This window comes from Trifolium pratense, linkage group LG3, assembly GCF_020283565.1.
Source record: "Trifolium pratense cultivar HEN17-A07 linkage group LG3, ARS_RC_1.1, whole genome shotgun sequence".
Classification (NCBI taxonomy): domain Eukaryota; kingdom Viridiplantae; phylum Streptophyta; class Magnoliopsida; order Fabales; family Fabaceae; genus Trifolium; species Trifolium pratense.
Genome location: NC_060061.1, coordinates 41,037,058 through 41,059,701, shown reverse-complemented (window position 1 = coordinate 41,059,701; position 22,644 = coordinate 41,037,058). Strand labels below are relative to the sequence as shown.

The window sequence follows — 22,644 nt, the reverse complement described above, 5'->3', positions numbered from 1 at the left end:
CCCTCCCGATCGCAGTTGCGGGGGATCGAATCGTGGTTCTCCCTACAAAGTTCAGCGTCAATCACCACTGAACCAACTAACGATTGAGAGGTGTACATTTCTTATGCCTACGGTGAAGCTAACAAGTGTCTGGATGTGTTGGCCAATCCAGGCCGTGAGATGGAGTGTAATATTGAGTATTTTAATGTTTGTCTGAGTCGGATTAGACATTTATTTGCAGATGATAGTTTGCAGAAAGTGGTAAATGTATTGATTCGAGACTTAGAATTGTGCTCCTCTTTAAGGTCTTAAGTCTTAGATTCTCCCTGATACCAATTTGGGTGGGTTAATTTAGTTTCTTAAAAAAAAGTGGTAAAAGAGAAGAATTTAATCTAAAACTCGATCTACTCAAATGCAGTTTTAACCCTTCAAATATCACCATTATCTGATTATGGCCATTCAAGTTTCAATTTCTTAATTTTAACTATTTAAGTTTCACAACTTTAACCCCACAATTTTCCCCCAACTTTACCCCATTTAACATTTGCCCCCCATTATTTATTTTTTTACTACCGGTTGCTTATCTGAAATTTTAAAAAAAGTCTATAGAATTAAAAAAATTGTTTTAAAAATAATATTTTTTATAAAAATAGTTTATTAATAGAGGATAAAATAAGTTTAGTAAAAAAATTCCTTTTATTAATTGAGGATAATGGTACAATTTTTTTTGAGGTATAATGGTACAATTCTTTTCTTGGTAAATTCCATTTTGTTTGTGCTTTGCTTGGTTGCTTAGTTTGGTATCATCATACGATTCACTCACTCAATCAATCAATGAATGTGTGCTTTGCTTTGTGCCTTCCTTCCTTCCTTCCTTCCTTCGATTACTTCCTTTACTGATTCTATTTCCATTCCTTCAAAGCTGTTATTATATATATAATCTCTACACAACAACGCAACAGAACTTCAAATACATTTGCTACTACAAAATTTATTCCACAAATTTAAAAAGGAAGCAAGAAGATTCATTGTTCATTCATACTGCAAATAATAATCGCTACTCATGTTGTTTGTAAGCTACAGCTTTTCCACTTCTTTTTATTTATTTATCAATACACCTTCATGTTTATTTTGACATACTCAATTTAACTGAAACTAGTAATAATCAATTATTATCTATTAGTTAGAAATAAGCTATTTAGTTACAAACGGTTGTTAGTTATAATAAGCATGTTGGGGAGAGTCCCGGTGGAGCGTCAGGTCACCTCTCTTGTTGGGAAATCTGGGGAAGCGTCAAGCTAAATGCTCCAAAACCACAAGAGAGATACCACATCTCAACTAGGGGTGGGAATGGGCCAGACCGGCCTACAGGGGCCTATAGCCTAGCCTACATAGGCTCAGGCCAGACTATTTCTTTAAATTGACCATGCCAGAGCTTTTTTATCGGCCTATGTAAGTAAAAAGGTCAGGCTGCACACTATTAAAAAACCCTTTTGTATTACTAGGTCAACCTATTTAAGTAAATATTAATAATATTTTTACTGCTATTATTATTTTTATATATTAAAATTTGTACTTTTGTACACCGGTTATTCTACTTATCCGCCTTAAGGGTAGATTTTCTAGCCATTAGGCTACTTGATAAAAAAAACTAATTTGTACTTTGATTAAATTATAAATTTATTAACCTTTTCTGTAGTAAACTGCATAGGCTCAGGCCAGGCGAGACTATTTCTTTAAATAGAGCCTACAAAGGGTTATTAGTTATAGTAAGCATGTTGGGGAGAGTCCGGTGGAGCATCGGGTCATCTCTCTTGTTGATCTGAATCTGATACCCCTTGTTGGGACGTCTAGGGGAGCGTCAAGTCAAATGCTCCAAGACCACAAGAGATAGACGCCACATCTCAACCCAAAATCTTAGCTTCATATACTCAATGTGAGACTTAACAACTCACACTTGAAACCCGAACAAAGTACTCCCTTCATAGTTTCTCCATGTCATGTTTTCTTCATATCTCATCATCATTACATTGACCTATTCCAATTGAAGCTTTAAATCATTGGCACAGTAGGAGGAGTACACCTTATGCTGCAGAACTTGAATTGCAGTGAACACTACACCTTCATTGTTCATACTATTTGAGCATGTGCTGAAATAAAGTAACAAACAATCATATGGTTCCCTTTTTAAAATAAAGATGTTATTCCTCATAACCTATATCTAATCAATGTCACCTTAGAAAGAAAAGTAAATTTAGTACTTATTTTGAGTATAATCTATGTAGTCACAACAATCAAAATGAGTGAAGCTATCTGTAATTATGATTCATATAGTTACATAGACAATATAGCAAAACTATATATATCGTTTATTTATCTTGAATGATTGTTGTCACTTAGATAAATTATCAGATAGAATTTATGTCGTTTAAGAATGATTGTAAAAGAAAGACCAAAAGTGTGAAATTAATGGATGATAAATTTGTGACCAATAATTAAGCTTTAAATGAATAGCTAGCTATACTCCTTAGAGTATGTAGAATGTTGATAAATTTAAAGCATAATTTGAATCTATAAATGAATTGCTTCTATTGTTTGTTCAGAACATGAATGATAGTTTATATTACTTCATATTCTATAGATGAGTAGATGTTAGCTGCTGGGGAGAAAGGAACTCTATACTGGTCAAAAGACAAACATTGGTTGAGGTAAATGAGTACTTTATCATTTTGTTACTTTCTCAGATTTTCTATTTGCATATGATTTCCATTTTCGATCTGCACTTCACTTTTCTACATGATTAACTTGGTTTATCATTATCAAAGATAAATTGGATATTTAGAAATCTGCTTAATGGATCTCAAACTTAGATATTGGATGGAATGCAATGTTTGAACTTTCTCAAATATTTGTTTAAAAGTGGAAAATAACACTGGATTGATACCAATTTAAGTAAATAACAAAGTTTGATATCCACTAGGAAATACTCATAGGATAGGAGAGTCTGTTAACAGTATACTCACAAAGATAATGTTATTAATGAAGACGGATCCTCTTTTGAAAAGATGGATCTATTTCAGTGCAGAAAGGAAGTACAGAGGGAATAACAGAATTTTAGAGAGACCAATAATCACAAATTGCCTAACAATCACACTCATCACATGCCTATTTTATAGTCCTTGAGCCTAACGTTTGTTACACGTGCTCTGCTCCCTTTTCTCATTCACTCTCCACCACTTGTAGCCAACTTTGCAGAGTCATCATTCTCCTTAGTCATTTCTTTCATAAAAATACCCCCCTCTTTAAACTCAACCTTGTCCTCAAAGGTTGAAAGCTGGATAGTTGTCACAAATTTCCCTGAAGTCTTCCCACTAGCATTGTATCAACACTTGTGGAATATGTTGATTGCCTTGAAGTTGCATTCGAGCATCTAACACAGCAGTAGGCTACAACATTGGACCTGTCTCAGATGTTGTGAGAGGTAAACGAAAATAAGGCTCTTCGTTACTGCTCTTAAATTCCTTCAACTGAGATATGTGAAATACTGGATGTATCTTGGCAGTTGCAAGGAACTTTAGCTTATAGGCCAGATTTCCTATCTTTTCAATGACTGTTAATGGTCCAAACTGCCTCGTTGATAATTTCTTATTCTTCCTTAATTCAACAGAATGTTGACAATAAGGTTGCAGCTTGACCAAAACTATGTCTCCTGCGTTGAAAATTCCATCTTTTCGTTTGTTATCAGCTTGGTTTTTCATCAATTGTTGTGCCCTCATCAGATGACCCTTGAGCTGCTCTATCACTTTCATCTCTTATGATATCCAGTTAATCCCAAAAAGCCTCTAAGTTGCTTCAAATTTGTTGGAGGAGGCCATGCTAACACATCCTTGATCTTATTAGCATCCATGGAAACTCCTTTTCTAGATTCCACATGACAGTTTTGCAAATAGTTCATATTGTTGTGATACTTGTAAAACCCATTCAAAGTATTGCAGAAGGAATGACCATGAAGAGCTATATTTGAAGATATCATCGAAAAATACTAGAATTAATTTTCTCAATGCACTTTGGAAAATTTTATTCATATCCATTGGTGAGCTCAACTCAAAAAACTGTCTGAGGGCACTTCTGAACTTACACTGTACACCCTGTTTGCTAGTTTGTTAAACTCTTACAATATTCACCAATATATCCTGATTGATTCAGCTTAAATAGAGCTGCTCTGTGGCAATCAAAAGCTGACTAGCCAAAATCCATTTCTAATGACCTCATAAATTCATGCCATGAACGAAATGGGTGTGATCGTTGATTCATTTGAAGCCACAAAACAAGGTCGTGATCCAAATGTACCGTCAAAATCACTAACCTCGGAATATGGTGTGTTATGATACTCGAAAAATTGTTCCACCTTAAAAATCCAGTGCAATACATTGCCTCGTCGAATCGGGAAAAATCGAGCTTAACAGATCGTATCTAAAATGGTTGTTCGATCAAGTTCATTGCACCATGGGAAGACTCTGTTGAGTTGGCATGGTTTGCTTTTGAATGAGTGCCTCAAGAGCTTCATGAAGGAGATGGAAGCAATCTGCATTAGTAGTAAGTGTGATTGTTATGCAATTGGCGATTAGTCGCTTCTCTGTTCCCTTTTCTCATTCCCTCTCCACAACTTGTAACCAACTTTGCTGAGTCATCATTCTCATTCTCCTTAGTTATTTCTTTCATAACAAAGTCTTACCATTTCATGACCACATAAAAGATATAATAATGAAGCTCTACAAGTAATTATACAAATATTTAGAGCCTTAAGCTTCTGAGAATTAATAAACATAGGGCATCCTCTTAAACTTCGATTTCCAAAACATCTCAAATCACATGAATGTATAGAGATGGAGTTTGGCGATTTATTTTGTGACCATTTTATTAAATTAATGTTATCTACTTTTAGCGATCAACTTAGCAACTGATTTGGAGACATAATATTATCTGGTTGCTAGTTTTGTCTTACCATTTGTTTCAGTCGATAGACAAATTATAATGTCTATAAAGCAACACTAATCAGCTATAAAATTAACACGACTCAAACCATATATCCCTTTTCGTCGTTTCGGAAATGAAGAAAAAGCTTGTTTCAGTTTGGAGAGTACCTAAATAGGAATTTTCAAAAATCTTTTCAAAACAACTAAGGATCATTTCATTACAAGTCTACTCATATACAGAAAATGATTTTATGACACTTTCGCAATTTATTTTGAATATATAATTAATCACATAAACTCACTCTATAATAATATTAATAAAAGAAATGAGGACAAAAATGGAAAACTAAACCCCTCTTCTTTAACTTCATTTTTGTCCCACTTAAACAAAATGAGAGGGAGATGACTTTTTTGGCCCACAAATTTGTTTCCTTGAGTTTGAAGGAAGAAAATAATTTAAAAAAATTGAAAGGAGGGAAAGTACGTGTCATGTGATCTAAACTCATTTTTTCTTCGAGTTTACCAAAAACGATTTTACATCCGATTTAACATTTTTTTATTTTACGAGTTAAAATGTGATTTTGACAACAATAATAACAACAAAATCCTACTCTCAACATGTAGTTAAAAGACAAATATGACCAGTACAATTTAGAGATTATTTTTTAGAGATTTTATAGAAACTAGTTTAAAGACCCGTATATTTGCACGTGTCATTGACTTTTATTCGATATTTAAGTTTGTCATTTATATTAAGGTAGAAAATTTATTTAGAATAAAATATTTAATAATTTGTTATATAATATTGTGAAAATATAAGTGAAACTATTGTGCTATTTTTTTGTAAAACTTATTAAATAAATAAATTTGATAATAATTATCGATGATAAATTATCCAATTTTTTATGTATCTGTCACAAATTTTTTTATGTATTTGTCACAAATAATAGTCCCGTGTATATTTTTTAATAAAAAATTAGAAATTTGATTAGGAATATTTAGGATAATTTAGTAAATTTGATAGTGATTAATTTTATTTTATTAGTATTATATTATTATTAATAGTGTATTTTTTTAATGAAAAATATTGTTTATGTTTCTATTTCTATTTATATATTCTTAATTTTATGCATATTAATCTTATTTTTCCTATCATTTTTTTATTGACTTTTTTTTTGTCTTCTTTTAATAAATTATTGAGTTGATCGTATTAATCTGTTTTGTTGCTATTTTTATGAGAATATATTCGTTTTGTTTTGTTTCAATCTATAATATATGTTTTGTTTCTATTTTTAAGCATATCATCTTCTTTTTTTATGTATTTATCTTATATTATTTCTATATTTTTTTAATATTTTTTTTAGTGAAATTACAATGAATGATATAAAACTTGCAACGCGGTTAAAAGTAATTAGGATAAATTAGTAACTTTGGTGATAATCGATTTTAATATATTAGTAATAGAATAAAAGTAAAATTTACTTTGTGTTTGTTTATTGTAATAAAAATCACTTTTTTTAATAATATAATTTTTAATTTGTTTGGATACAACATGTAAAAACGTTGCTTATAAAAAAAATGTAAAAATGTTTTTTTTTTAATTATTAAATAACCTCAATTTTTAGCTACTCTTAGCAGCTTCTCTTTTTTAATTGTTTTATGATTATTTTTAGATTCTGATTTTTTTTTAAAACTGTAACAAACAGCCTCTAAATAGTGTTTAAATTGTATGCATCAATGATTTCTTTAGTAATCATTTTTAAAAAAGCAACATTAAAAAATTGAAGTATAAAAAAAAATTCGGAAAAATAAAATTATAATTAGTGTATTATAATTATTCTCATTTTTATATCGACACTATTAAATCAAAAATGCAAAATTTTATTAATTGGTTAATGTCAAATATTTATATTGTGTATAAATTGTACATTTCAGGAGTTAGGATCCTCTTCATTTCTCATTATTTTCATTTCCTCCATTATTATATAGTTTTGAGAATATAAATGCAAAAATATGGTATTAAATGAGTCCAAATATTTTTTATACATCCAAAAACATTTAAAAACTTTGATAATGGAAGAAATGGAAATTATAGAAAATGAAGAGGATCTCAACTCGTATATGCCAACAACTTCTTTAGCGTAAGTCAAAAAAAAAAAACTTCTTTAGCGATCCATTTCCAAAAAAAAAAATAACGTTAAAGAATGCAAAGTTCTCATTTGTAGTTTTGTTTAGTATATTTATTCTCATTTATACTAATACGGTGACGATATTAAAAAAAATACTAAATTTAACTAAAGTTTTATTCACATTTATCATGTGTTTCACTTTTATAGTAAATTTTATAATATAATTAGAATACTATATTTATTCTCATTTTTACTTAGAAGATTTAAAGAAATTTAACTATAACTAATTGATTAGTGAAAAATAATTTTATCATTTATGAATCGTAAGCTCTATCACAATCTTTAGTAACTCATTTACAAAAAAACGTGAAAACAATTAAGTTTATAAAAATTATAATTGGTGTATTATAATTGTTTTTTTTCTCAAAAATATTATGAAATATATATATTTAAGTGATTCTTTTAGAGACAAATGTTTGGCCTATATATAACTTTTTATAATTATAGTATATTATAATTATTCTCATTTTAATATAGAAGATATAAAAAAAAAAAACTAAATTTTACGTATTCATTAGTAACTAACAATTTTTCCATGCGTGAGTTGTATGCCCCAACGATACGATTTTGAGGCTCATTTCTAAAACAACAACCTGAAAATAATTTTATCTTTTTTTAAAATAATAATTTTATCTAAAAATATATTAATTCGTATATTTTGGTGTGACAATAATGAAGTGACATTTTCATAAAAAAAATAAACAATGAAGTGACATACCCAAAAAAGACGAATAAGTTGGCTAAGTTTAATTATTGGGATTTTTAAAAGCCTGATATGATTGTCTCGTTTAACAAGCCTATGCTTAACAGTTAACATACTTAACTAAATAAATACAGTATGATTTTAAGAAGCTTTATCCTAGCTTTTTTACTAAACGAGTAGGTTAGGCTATAGGCTGCACGACCTATTTCCACCCCTATTTTGATGAGAGTTTTTGGCCCCATGTATCTCTCTAAAAAAAATACAGTTAGCATTTTGTTTTTATTTTGATCATCTACATATACCTTTAATTTTATATTTGTTTCTCATTCAACTTAATTAGAAAAAAAAATAAACAAATACATGGTAAGTTTTTTATGTCTAACTTTGATCTATGGAACTTGATTTAGATGGAGGGTATCTCGACAGATTTGGGGAAGACATTTGTAGAGAAATTGATAAACGGTGTAATAGGAAAATCACGTTATCTATTTTGCTACAAGTGCATTGCCAACGAATTTGAATTAGAGAAGGAAAAATTGGAAGCAGAATGGGAAACTATGACACTGCGTTTTACAAAGGCAAAGGAAAAAGGTAAAGATATTCAATCTAATGCTCAATTTTGGGAAAAGCAAGCTAATAAGCTCATTCAAGAGAACACTAAGTTAAAACAAAGATGTTTTTTTGGATTTTGCCCTGATTGCATATGGCTATATAAAAGGGGAGAGGAGTTGACAAACAAAACGGAGGAAATTAAAAAATTGATGGTAAAGGGAGAGAAACTTGAAAATGTTGAACTCACCCGTAGTCTTCCAGATGTTGAGCGTTATTCTTCTCAATCTTACATTTCTTTTAAAACTAGGGAGTCGAAATACAATGAGCTTTTGAATGCACTAAAAGATGACAGTTACTATACAATTGGATTGCATGGGATGGGGGGCACAGGAAAAACTACCATGGCAAAAGAAGTGGGCAAACAACTTAAGACTTCAATGCAATTTAATCGTGTCATCTTTACTACAGTGTCCAATACTCCTAATATAAAAAAGATTCAAGATGATATTGCTGGACACTTGGAATTGGAATGGAGGGCCACCAATGAGTCAACCCGGCCTACACAGCTATGGGACAGACTCACCAATGGTGAGAAAATTCTTGTGATATTGGATGATGTTTGGGATGATCTCAATTTTGAAGACATAGGGATTCCAAATAGTGATAATCACAAAGGATGCAAAGTTCTTGTAACCACACGATATTTTAAGGTATGCAACCAAATGTCATGTGCAAAAACAATTCAACTAGACCTCTTATCTGAAGAAGAGGCATGGGAAATGTTCAAAAGGCATGCTGAGCTAAGTAATATTTCCTCCAAAAATATTCTTGACCAGGGATGCAAAATTGCTCGTGAATGCAAAGGATTACCAATTGCAATTGCTACTATCGCCAGAAGTTTGAAGGGAGAAAAACGTCAAGAAAATTGGGATGCTGCCTTAAACTCCTTACAAAATCCTATGCTCATGGCCGGTGTTGATGACACTAAGGTTGACATTTATAAATGTTTGAAGTTTAGCTATGATAATTTGAAGGATAAAAAAGCCAAGGAATTGTTCCTCTTATGTTCTATATTCCAAGAAGATGAAGAAATCTCTACTGAAATTCTAACCATTTTTGAAATTCTAACCATTTAAAAATATGCTGCAACTAATTTACATTTTCATGCTATGCAATTAGTTGGAGGGTTCTACATCAGGAAAAACAGCCGCAGAACCTTCTTTGTCCACCATTTTTGAAACAAAGAATGAACCACCTATACAATCAGACGTTGCTCCTAAACAAAAGGCATTTTTCCTCTATTTTGTTTGTATTATCTTTTTGACTCTTCATCAATGCAGGTTTTGAATTATACTATCAACTTAAACATCCTTTTAATTTGATTCAGGGTATAAAGTTAAGTTCTGAAGATGGAATTACATCAGCTAATGCCAAGACAATAACATCGTCAACTCATTCAAAATCAGCTAATTCGTTAGGTCCAACGGCTACATCTTCACTAGTGAGTTTATTTTATGTATCAAAGTCTTAAAATTAACATGGTATTTTTCTTACTTGTGTGTTTATAAGAATCAAACCTTTAAATCAATTTTGATATAAAGAGGAAAAAATGGAGTCTGCTTTTGAAACTTGGATTCTTTTGTTTTCTATTTTCTTAATTATCTTTATATAGCGAACCAAACAAAAATATATAGTGTGGCTGATCCTACAAACAATTAAAACTTTATGTAGGAATATGGTGATGGCCAAATAGTTGTAGCTTCTCCTCCAATTTCCTTGACAAAGACTCTTAATGATGATCAAGGTGAAGGATCTTTGGGTCAATTTTATCTTCTTTAGTTACCTCATCACCCTTTTCAATTTTATCTTCAATTTATTTTTTAAAAAATTATATGGTGCTCTAAAAGACTAATTATTCTTTCTTATACTTTCAGGGGACCCTTCTCAAATAGATGAAAAGGTAGCAAGTTCATCATCATGGTCCATTATTTGATTAGTAATTGCCATGTGATTTTTTTTTAATGGCAAATAATAGTATTATATATAATTTGCAAAAGGAATAAGAGAAAGTTCATAATACAAAAGAAGTACACTCATTCAACCTCTAAAAAACACATACATTCTACAAGAAGGCAAACTGAAAACCCACCACCACAAGAAGATCTAAGGACCCCTCAGAGAGAGGGGCAAGGATCAACCATCAAGAAGGACAGTCACAAGAGACCTTCAATCAATCAGACCTCACGAAGACCCAACTCAACACCCCTACAGACTCTACCGGTTCCAGCAAAAAATAGGGTGCATACCCCACTCGTAAAAGGAACAGGCGGAGCCAGAGTTTTTACCTAGCACCATTTTCAAGATGAAAGTTTCACCCTATCGACCAAACACTTAGCAAAAAAAGTTCCTTCAGAACAAAAACATCATTTCGGGAGTTCTAGATAGTCCACACAATAGTTTGCCAAATTAACATCCACCCGAATTTGTTTTTCCTATACCCATGTCTAAGAAAACCTCAAAACACCCTAGGATACCAGGAGGAGACACCCACTCAACACCCAACCAACTATAATTGCCATGTGATTGAATTCCTATGAATCAAAATTCAAACTAATTTTGATATAAAGAATATCTTTTTTTGTTTTGTTAAGAAGTCTCACATCAATTGCGAGATGACCTGAAAATGTGTTTATAAAGTAGAGACAATCTTCACCTTACAATCTGATTTTGTAGGGTTGAGTTAGTCCCAACTCTCAATTATATGATCGTATCAGAGTATCCTCCACGATCCGTTAGGCTACCTGTTATCAGATTTCCATAATCGGGCCACCCACCGTTTATATCCACACACCGAGCCCAATAGTTCTTGGCGTGAGTGAGTGTGTTAAGAAGTCTCACTTCGGTTGCGAGATGGTCGGAATGTGTGTTTATAAGTAAGGATAATACTCACCTTACAAGCCGGTTTTTGTAGGGTTGAGTTAGGCCAACTCTCAATTCTAAGAAGTCTGTTGCTTAAAAAGCTTGCACCCAAAGTAAAAGGAATTGTTGCTCAATAATTGTTGAGACTTAACATTGACATTCTTTTACAATTTTAAATCTTATCTGTTGTGAAATTAGGCTCTTCCAAACTAAAAATATCGTGTTAAATATTGTAAGGTTGATCATATTCAGACTTAAGATATGATAATATGATTTGTTGGTTTGAACTAAATATGTAGGAAGATGGTGATGACCAAATAGCCACAGCTTTTTTCATTGCCACTACAGAGACCAATAATCAAGGTGAAAATGCTTTGAATATGTTTTTTCACTCTTATGTTACTTCACAATCCATCACCCTTTTGATTTTGAACTTTTTCGTCTCACAATTGGTTTAGTTTCTCGGAATGATGATGCTTTGAAGAAAGTAAGCTCAAATATCAAGGACCAGTTTCCTAAGAATAATGAAGAAACAATTTCCAAATCTCCTGTTCCATCTCAATTTCCCTTGGTTCCTTCTAAAGGTATTTTATTGCATGAATTTTGATTATTTATTAACTTTGTTGTGCGCAAATAGGTTTAGTTATTCTTTCCTATGATTTCAGGAGACCCTTCTCAAAAAGTAGAAGAATTAAGTTCTTCTTTGCTTGTGATGAGGGAGCTTGAGCAACTGGTCACCAAGAAGCATTTGGATGATGAGAACTTGTGTTTGTTGAATGATTTCCTTGTAAATCATCCTTCAGTTCTTTTAAGGGACACTTCACTTAGTAATAAATACAAGGGCTATGCTTACAACTGCCTTGCTGAGCTATTGAAATTCCTCAAAACTCATAGCGTGTTGGAAGTATTGGGCTCATGCAAAACTGAATTTGTGGAATTATTACAAGATGCACGCAGCTTTGCTTTTGATAAAGATTGGTTTGATGGTATCGAGAGGCGCACTTTGTTTCCTGATTTACAAGTCTCTCAAGATGTACTAAAAAATCTATCAGTTTCTAAGCAACAAGTTACAAAGGATGTTGAAGTACTGCGTTTGAAGATAGAGGATCTTAAACATCAACTAACATCCTCTGAAGCTGTTTTGGAGAATATCATTCAACAAGAGGCAGCTTTAAGCGCCCCTATTGGATACTAGACTATATTTTCTTGTATTTTCATTTCTTCATTGATAACACCATACGAATTTCACTTCGTAAACTTTTATCCTTCAGTATTGATTATTCCTTGGATATGAAGTTTCGTCATTTCTCATCTGAAATGAACTAAACCGTCTTATTATGTTTGTATATTTAAAACTATTATTGATTGTTTGTATACACACAAGTAAGAGGACTTATTATTGTGAGAGATGAGAGGATCAATTGTCGACCGTTAAATTCATATCAATGGATAAGATTAAATCGGTCATTAAACAATGCACTACTCAAATTATGATTTAGTTTTGTTAGACTTCAAGAACCTTTGGTGCAATACTCAAATTATGATTCTTCATGATTCTCCCATAGCGCACTGACGAGGTATTTAGTAGCAGCGAAATTTCAACCAAGTGACGGGATGTTGTTACAGCGGCGAGGGCGACTGAGATGAGGATGACTTGTACAAATTCTGACAATGAGTGTAGTAAAAACTCTGAAGAAAAACTATTGAGTTTTAGTGAAGGAAGACAAATCGTGTGAAGGAAGATTAAAATGTGTTATCCCCATATTACTGGTATCAGAGCCTGAACGGTTCTGAGACCTCTTGAGTTAATAGAACTTAGAATTTTTAATTTTTTAAGCTTTAATTTATGACTTTAAATTCTTTTCTTTACTTATCTTGCTTTTGATTCAACCCATAACCCTGAGTGTTGGCTTGTTTTGTAAGAAGATGCTGAATAGCTGGGTGGTCCAGGTAGTAAGACCCGCAGATAGGGCAGTGAAACCGTTGGTTTAGCCTAGTTGTATTTTTCTTCGAAACTCAAACAAAAATAAGGGGGAGAAGAGAGTCACACAGTAAGATTAGTTAGAAAAGTTTTGAGAGTTTTAATTTAAAGCGAACCAATTAAAAATTTAAAGGTGAAATTAATTCAAAGATGTCTCGGTTACTGGATAGGGCTTGGAGCAGAGTTAGCGGTAGAAGCAGTAGGTCTAACAGAACTTTAGTTCCACCTACTTCCTCAAGTACTGAACCCACATTAAACCAAGATACTTTTCAAAATCAAGAATTAGAAGTTCAAGAATTAGAAAATAAATTAATTAATTGGAATATGCCAGAAATTAAGTTAAATGAAATCTATAAAATAAGTACTTTTGATTTTAAAAGCCAAAAGATTATACATACTCTAGAACAAGCTAGAAACGTAAAAAATAAACAAGAAATATTTACATTACTAGACAAAAAGCTATTAGATCAACACTACAGAGATGGTTTTAGATATATTCATCTAGGTTTAGTTCAAGTAGCTGTTAAACCACTTCATAAATTAGGATTAAACTCACCAATATTACTAATTTTACGAGATTCAAGAATACGTGATTTTCATGATTCAGTTATAGCTATGCTGGAATCCAATCTTAATGATGGACCGGTTTACTTTAACTGTTATCCAAATTATTCTATGAGTTTGGGAGATGAAGTAACTAGTAGTTCATTAGTTATTTGTGTCCAACATCAAAACGATAATTTTACCGAAGGAATTTCTAACGTAGATATTATAACCAGAATAACATATAAAATAACTAACGTGAATTATAATTATAAATCATTAAGATCAACCCCAAAAAATGAAACCTGTATTATTGAAGCAAATCTTAAAAAATCTAATGTTATCACTCCAAAGATTCTAACAATATCAGAATTACAAGATAAAATACCCGAAGAATGGATAATAGAAAATGCCTCTCAGCCTGAGAAGCTAGAAGCTAGATCTATTAGAGATATCATTTCAGACCAGAATGGAAACATTAGGATTAGAATGAATAGAAGTCAATCTTTTAGATATAATCAGTCGCCCAGCATAGGATCTACTTCCTCTGCTAGACATTCTGTAGACTCTACAATTAGATTAAATTTAGCAGGAGTAAATTTCGCTCCAAATATACCACAACCTATTTACCAAGAAAGAATCAGTAGATCTCCTTCACCTACTGAATCTCAAATATTAGGAATGATTAAAAGTGAGGAGCCTTTCGAAATTGATAAAACCTGGATTAGAGAAGACTTTTTAGCTGATTATAACAAAGAGAAACGTAAATGGTATTTTAATACCTTCTCTGAAGATAAAAGAAATCTATATCTAAAATTATTTTATCAATTCTTAGAACATCACGAAGTAAATATTTACTTCTTTACATGGTTTGAATTATACTGCTTAGATAACGATATTCCAAATCTTTATGCTAAAAAATTATTTTTAAACACTAAAACCAGAATGAGTATTAAGTGGAAGACTGCTCGGAGAGAAATAGTTGAAGCTATTCATCCTCCTCTAGAAGCTATTAAAATTACTCCACCAAAAGAAAATATTGAGATAGAAGCCTCGCCTTTTAAAATTATAACTAATCCTACTGAATCAAAGAAAGAAATAAATAATATTCATAGTCAATTAAACTACACAAACCAAATATTACACACCATGGCTCAACAATTAGACCGAGTTGAACAACTATTACCAGAAACCTTAGATGTTAAAACATCTGACCCAACTAGACCAATCTATCATTACAATATACCCTCGGATAAAGAAATTAAAAATTTAACCTTAGGATTTAATCCAGAACAAAAATTAGATGAATTGGTTGATAGATTAAAAATTTTAAACATAGGATCCACATCAGAAGTAAAAATAAACACACTATCATTTGAAGATAACAAAGAGAATACTCTCTCTCGTTTAGATAAAGCCCCCCGGCCTAAAACTAGAAACTATTACCCTAGACCTTCCTTTGCTGATGTTCAGTTTGAGGAAAGAAATAGTTTCATCGGAGATAGTTACTCCGGAGACTGCATTATAGAATGGAATATAGATGGTGCGTCTGAACATCATATATTAAATATTATTCAGAATATGACCATGGCAGCTACTGCCTTCAAGATTAAAAAGAATTCGGACAGAAAAACCAAAGATATGCTAGTAATGGGATTTACTGGTCAATTAAAAGGTTGGTGGGATAATATCCTCAGTGAGGAAGATAAGTTTAAAATAGATTCAGCTGTTAAATTAGAAACAAATGAAGAGATCTGTGTTACAACCCTATTATATGCGATAACCAAGTTCTTTATAGGAGAACCTTTAAAATTACAACAAAGAGCATCTGATCAGTTATTAAACCTATATTGCCCAACTATGTCAGATTACCGTTGGTATAAAGATATGTTTCTTTCTAAATTATGTCTGCGTCCTGATGGAGCAGCCATTTATTGGAAAGAAAGATTTATTAGTGGTTTACCTAGATTATTTGCAGAAAAAGTCAAAAGTAACATTAGACAAAATTATAATGGAGAAATCCCTTTTAATTCTTTAACTTTAGGAGAAATATCAAATTATATTGTAGAAACTGGTTTGCAAATTTGTACAGATTATAAATTACAAAATAAGATTAAAAATGAAAAAGCAAATAATAGAAAAGAAATGGGTTCGTTTTGTGAGCAGTATGGTGCTACCCCTATTCGAGCTCCTAGCAACCCTAAAAGTAAGAAAAAATCCTTTAATAAGAACAAGAAAAATATTTCCAATTATTACAAGAAAAGCAAAAACCAAAAAGAAAATTACCAAGAAAATAAAAGATTTTATAAAAAACCAAAGCATAAGAATAGTAAGAAACCTTATCAGAAAACTAGTAACAAAAATAAAGACATTAAATGTTACAAGTGTGGACGATTTGGACATTATGCTAATGACTGTAAAGTCAGAGAAAAAATTCAACAAATAAGTAAATTAGATATTTCAGAAGAATTAAAGCAAAATCTAATTCATACATTAGAAAATATAATGCTAATATCAGAAGAAGAATCCTCTTCGTCTGATGAAATTGAGGATATTAATCAATTAGTAGAATCCAGTGATTCTAGTGAAGAAGAATCAGATGAGTGTTTAGGTATAGATTTTTGTAATTGTAACAGCTGCATTAAAAGCATTAATGTTTTAACTAATCATCAGGCTAATACTCTAATAGGAATACTAGATAAGATGGAAGAATCTGAAAGTAAGCAAGCCTTTATGCGACAAATTAAAGATATTATAGATGATAATGAAATAACTAGAAAAGAATTACATAAAGTAGAATTTAAAGATGTTATGGATCTATTTAAAAAACCCTCATCAGGAACTATAACAATAAAAGATCTAAAGGAAGAAATTACGATTCTCAAAAATGAAATTAGATCATTAAAAACTAAAGATGATGAGCTAGAAGTAAAACTTCTAGAAATACAAGGAACCATGATTATCCAAGAACAAAATAGGTTACGAGCTACTAGCTCTAGTAAAGAACACGAAGAAGAAATCTACATTAATAAAATAGAAAAAATGATATCCCATAAATGGTATACTAAAGTAAAATTAATAATCAAAGATACAACTTATGAATTTACTGCTTTAGTAGACTCTGGAGCAGATTTAAATTGTATACAAGAAGGATTAATACCTACTCAGTTTTATGAAAAAACTAAGGAATCATTAAGAGGAGCTAATGGCACTAGATTACAAGTTTCTTACAAATTATCTAACGCTAAAGTTTGTAAAGATAAAGTTTGTTATACAACTTCCTTTTTATTAGTAAAAAATATTACAGAAGAAATTATTCTAGGAACCCCCTTTTTAACCTTACTTTACCCTCTTAAAGTAGATGAAATTGGTATAACCACTACAGTCTTAGGTAGGGAAATTAATTTTGAGTTTTTAGATAAACCAAAGATTAGGGATTTAAACTCTGTTCAAGAGAAAGCCATATCTCGAATTAATTTAATAAATAAAAAGAAAAAGCAAATTAATTTTATTAATAAAGAGATACGATTTAAGAGAATAGAAGAACAGATAGGATCACCAATTATTAAAGAAAAAATTAATAATGTTTTAGAAAAATTTAAACAGGATCTTTGCTCAGAACAGCCAAATGCGTTCTGGAAAAGAAAAGTACACACTATTTCTTTACCGTATGAACAAGATTTTAAAGAAATTAATATACCAACTAAAGCTCGACCCATACAAATGAATCAGCAACACCTAGAATACTGTAAAAAAGAAATACAAGAATATTTAGATAAAGGGTTAATTAGGCCAAGCAAATCTCCCTGGAGTTGCTCAGCATTTTATGTAATCAATGCTTCAGAATTAGAACGAGGAAGTCCTCGACTAGTAATAAATTATAAACCATTAAACAAAGCATTAAAATGGATTAGGTATCCTATACCTAATAAAAAAGATTTAATAAATAGATTACATAATAAAAGTATTTACTCAAAATTTGATTTAAAATCAGGATATTATCAAATTCAATTAGAAGAAAAAGATAAATATAAGACAGCATTCGTGGTACCATTTGGTCATTACGAATGGAACGTTATGCCTTTAGGATTAAAAAATGCCCCTTCTGAATTTCAGAATATTATGAACACCATATTTAATAATTATTCAGATTTCACCATAGTATACTTAGATGACATATTAGTTTTTTCGGATTCAATTAACCAACATTTCCACCATATGGAATTATTTTATCAAATCGTTAAAAATAATGGATTAGTATTATCTGAAAGAAAATTAAAAATATATCAGTCAAAAATTAGATTCTTAGGCTTTGATATAACACAAGGAATGTACACCCCGATTAGTAGATCATTAGAATTTGTTAGTAAATTTCCTAATGAACTAAAAGATAAGACCCAATTACAAAGGTTTTTAGGTTGTGTTAATTATGTGTCAGATTTTATACCTAATTTAAGGACTTTATGTATCCCTTTGTTTAAAAGACTTAGGAAAAATCCACCTCCTTGGGATGATACCATGACCCAGAGTATATTACAACTTAAGACAATAGTGAAAAAATTACCTTGCCTAGGAATACCAGATCCTACCGCCAAATTAATAGTAGAAACAGATGCCTCTGATCTTGGTTTTGGAGGAATCTTAAAGCAAAAATTACCGGGTATGGATAAGGAACAAGTGGTCAGATATTATTCTGGAGCTTGGAACCCAGCCCAATTAAATTATAGTACTATTAAAAAAGAAATTTTATCAATTGTTTTATGTATTACAAAATTTCAAGATGATTTATTTTCTAAAAGATTTTTATTAAAAACTGATTGCAAAGCTGCAACCAGCGTTTTACAAAAAGATGTTAAAAATTTAGTTTCAAAACATATTTTTGCTAGATGGCAATCATTACTCTCCTGTTTTGATTTCGAAATTGAGCATATACAGGGAATTAAGAATTCCTTGCCAGATTTTCTAACCAGAGAATTTTTACAGGGTAAACATGAGTAAAGCTCCTGCTGACCCTCGTGATAATTATGGACCTCCAAAGAAAATTACAGATACAACCTTAGCATTAAGTTCATCAAGATCATCAGAAAAAACTTTAACATTAGGATCACCTAGTTATTTAAACAAAATTATGGCTAGTCCCCAGCCTATTACCAGAATTAGTCCACCCTCAGGATTTAGGCCTGCTCTTGTTACTCCATTACAATTTACCGCTCGACCTCCGAGTCCTTCCTCAACAAACACTCGTCCTGCTAAATTAGCTTATTACTCACCACCAGAAACTACACCTAAAGCATCCTTCATTACTAAAAGTCAGATTGTACCCATTATACCTTTAGAAAACCATTACTGTCCAACAAATTCTTCACTAGCCCAAATAGTGTCAAAGGTTTTACCTCCTGGATTCTTCTATCTACCAGAAGATTCAAATTTATTTAAAACCAGAACGTTCTACGAATTCATTTTAATTGATACTGACTCAATAATCCTCACTCACAACTATGATAATAAAGACCCATCGAAAATTACCTTTTCAAAATTTAAGATTAACAAAGTTTTATCTCCAGCAGATTGGGGACAACCCCCTTTTAAAGAAAAAGCTCTTAGCAGAACTTTTGTCCCCCAATGTTACAATTACTTTGATTACATGAGAGCTTGGTACCATTTTTTAGACGTTGAACCTTATAACCATACATGGTTTATTTGGTTTAATAAAAATATATCAATTAATTTTCCAGCTTGGTTTGTTGAATGGTTCTATACCGTGGGACCAATCCTGGATACATTACCAGATTACGCTTTTGAATCTTTTAAAATATTTAAAGAGACTACTACTTGTCCCCAGCATAAGGCTTTACTTGGTTTTTGTGCTGTATTTGGAATTACTTGGATTACCTCCTGGACCTTATCTACTGAACCCTTATGGGAAGATGCCCCTCCTTTGCAATTAGTTAAAAAATACTCCGTCAAACGGTGGAGTAAGTTTAATCCGCAATTACTCTCAACTGAAAGATTAAATGCCTGGTTCAAAGCAAACCCAAATCTTTGTAAGGCGACAAAATTATCTCCTTCTTCAGAGATTAATGACTTCTCAACACTTCATCCAAAGCTACTAGAATCTTTAAAAAAGATTACTGATCCGCAAGAATTTTTTGATAAAGTAAAAGATGCTATGTCTGTCCTATCTGACACCGAAAGTACCAGCATTACCAGCGCGGCTGAAAATGAAGATGACTGTTACGGCATTCAGGACCTTTAGATTTGACATCACTACAAAATGGGCCTCTATTATTTTCCTTTATGACTTGTTAACTTTGTCGTTTGTAATAATTCTAGATTACTTTACAGCTGTTACAAATTATGTATTGTTTTGCATTAATTTTTGAAGTCCGTAATAATTTTAGGTTACTTTACAGCTGTTACAAATTATGTATTGTATTGCATTAGTTTTGAAGTCCGATGGATTCCTTACTCTATAAAAGGATTCATCGTTTGTATTACAAGGCAGCAATTTTTCAGATCAAACCTGAAGATACATGACTTGCCTCTAGAAATTGTAAGATATCTTTATTAATAAAATGTTTTTGAATAATTTTTTCTTTTATCTTTATGTTATTAAATTTATTGTATTTATTATTGATGACTTTACTATACTTTTCAAAATCAAGAATTAGAAGTTCAAGAATTAGAAAATAAATTAATTAATTGGAATATGCCAGAAATTAAGTTAAATGAAATCTATAAAATAAGTACTTTTGATTTTAAAAGCCAAAAGATTATACATACTCTAGAACAAGCTAGAAACGTAAAAAATAAACAAGAAATATTTACATTACTAGACAAAAAGCTATTAGATCAACACTACAGAGATGGTTTTAGATATATTCATCTAGGTTTAGTTCAAGTAGCTGTTAAACCACTTCATAAATTAGGATTAAACTCACCAATATTACTAATTTTACGAGATTCAAGAATACGTGATTTTCATGATTCAGTTATAGCTATGCTGGAATCCAATCTTAATGATGGACCGGTTTACTTTAACTGTTATCCAAATTATTCTATGAGTTTGGGAGATGAAGTAACTAGTAGTTCATTAGTTATTTGTGTCCAACATCAAAACGATAATTTTACCGAAGGAATTTCTAACGTAGATATTATAACCAGAATAACATATAAAATAACTAACGTGAATTATAATTATAAATCATTAAGATCAACCCCAAAAAATGAAACCTGTATTATTGAAGCAAATCTTAAAAAATCTAATGTTATCACTCCAAAGATTCTAACAATATCAGAATTACAAGATAAAATACCCGAAGAATGGATAATAGAAAATGCCTCTCAGCCTGAGAAGCTAGAAGCTAGATCTATTAGAGATATCATTTCAGACCAGAATGGAAACATTAGGATTAGAATGAATAGAAGTCAATCTTTTAGATATAATCAGTCGCCCAGCATAGGATCTACTTCCTCTGCTAGACATTCTGTAGACTCTACAATTAGATTAAATTTAGCAGGAGTAAATTTCGCTCCAAATATACCACAACCTATTTACCAAGAAAGAATCAGTAGATCTCCTTCACCTACTGAATCTCAAATATTAGGAATGATTAAAAGTGAGGAGCCTTTCGAAATTGATAAAACCTGGATTAGAGAAGACTTTTTAGCTGATTATAACAAAGAGAAACGTAAATGGTATTTTAATACCTTCTCTGAAGATAAAAGAAATCTATATCTAAAATTATTTTATCAATTCTTAGAACATCACGAAGTAAATATTTACTTCTTTACATGGTTTGAATTATACTGCTTAGATAACGATATTCCAAATCTTTATGCTAAAAAATTATTTTTAAACACTAAAACCAGAATGAGTATTAAGTGGAAGACTGCTCGGAGAGAAATAGTTGAAGCTATTCATCCTCCTCTAGAAGCTATTAAAATTACTCCACCAAAAGAAAATATTGAGATAGAAGCCTCGCCTTTTAAAATTATAACTAATCCTACTGAATCAAAGAAAGAAATAAATAATATTCATAGTCAATTAAACTACACAAACCAAATATTACACACCATGGCTCAACAATTAGACCGAGTTGAACAACTATTACCAGAAACCTTAGATGTTAAAACATCTGACCCAACTAGACCAATCTATCATTACAATATACCCTCGGATAAAGAAATTAAAAATTTAACCTTAGGATTTAATCCAGAACAAAAATTAGATGAATTGGTTGATAGATTAAAAATTTTAAACATAGGATCCACATCAGAAGTAAAAATAAACACACTATCATTTGAAGATAACAAAGAGAATACTCTCTCTCGTTTAGATAAAGCCCCCCGGCCTAAAACTAGAAACTATTACCCTAGACCTTCCTTTGCTGATGTTCAGTTTGAGGAAAGAAATAGTTTCATCGGAGATAGTTACTCCGGAGACTGCATTATAGAATGGAATATAGATGGTGCGTCTGAACATCATATATTAAATATTATTCAGAATATGACCATGGCAGCTACTGCCTTCAAGATTAAAAAGAATTCGGACAGAAAAACCAAAGATATGCTAGTAATGGGATTTACTGGTCAATTAAAAGGTTGGTGGGATAATATCCTCAGTGAGGAAGATAAGTTTAAAATAGATTCAGCTGTTAAATTAGAAACAAATGAAGAGATCTGTGTTACAACCCTATTATATGCGATAACCAAGTTCTTTATAGGAGAACCTTTAAAATTACAACAAAGAGCATCTGATCAGTTATTAAACCTATATTGCCCAACTATGTCAGATTACCG

The 22,644-nt window shown here is 31.3% G+C and overlaps 2 protein-coding genes across 3 annotated transcripts; one reads left to right on the top strand and one right to left on the bottom strand.

Annotated features, from left to right (window-relative positions):
* The first annotated feature begins 708 nt into the window (after positions 1–708).
* On the top strand, positions 709–12,785 carry LOC123916122. Of its 2 annotated transcripts, XM_045967497.1 has the most exons (11): positions 769–1,051; positions 2,621–2,687; positions 8,255–9,109; positions 9,236–9,388; positions 9,579–9,686; positions 9,787–9,900; positions 10,131–10,203; positions 10,334–10,359; positions 11,618–11,681; positions 11,777–11,902; positions 11,984–12,785. In XM_045967497.1, exons 3-11 carry the CDS (start codon positions 8,255–8,257, stop codon positions 12,511–12,513), a joined length of 2,049 nt encoding a protein of 682 aa, XP_045823453.1. In that variant the 5' UTR covers positions 769–1,051; positions 2,621–2,687; the 3' UTR covers positions 12,514–12,785. The 2 variants fall into 2 exon arrangements, with proteins under 2 accessions (XP_045823452.1, XP_045823453.1); XM_045967496.1 differs by having other exon boundaries at positions 709–1,051; positions 8,255–9,388.
* LOC123915113 lies at positions 3,203–3,788 on the bottom strand. The gene is made up of 2 exons (XM_045966263.1): positions 3,440–3,788; positions 3,203–3,336 (listed from the first exon to the last, which is right to left on the bottom strand). Exons 1-2 carry the CDS (start codon positions 3,786–3,788, stop codon positions 3,203–3,205), a joined length of 483 nt encoding a protein of 160 aa, XP_045822219.1.
* Positions 12,786–22,644: the final 9,859 nt, after the last annotated feature.

Coding starts and splice junctions, on each gene's coding strand:
- LOC123915113 (XM_045966263.1), bottom strand. CDS start 3,788: ATGAAAGTGATAGAGCAGCTCAAGGGTCATCTGATGAGGGCACAACAA. Junction 3,337..3,439: donor TCTCACAACATCTGAGACAG/GTCCAATGTTGT, acceptor GGAAGACTTCAG/GGAAATTTGTGACAACTATC.
- LOC123916122 (XM_045967496.1), top strand. CDS start 8,255: ATGGAGGGTATCTCGACAGATTTGGGGAAGACATTTGTAGAGAAATTG. Junction 10,204..10,333: donor GACTCTTAATGATGATCAAG/GTGAAGGATCTT, acceptor TTATACTTTCAG/GGGACCCTTCTCAAATAGAT. Junction 11,903..11,983: donor TCCCTTGGTTCCTTCTAAAG/GTATTTTATTGC, acceptor CTATGATTTCAG/GAGACCCTTCTCAAAAAGTA.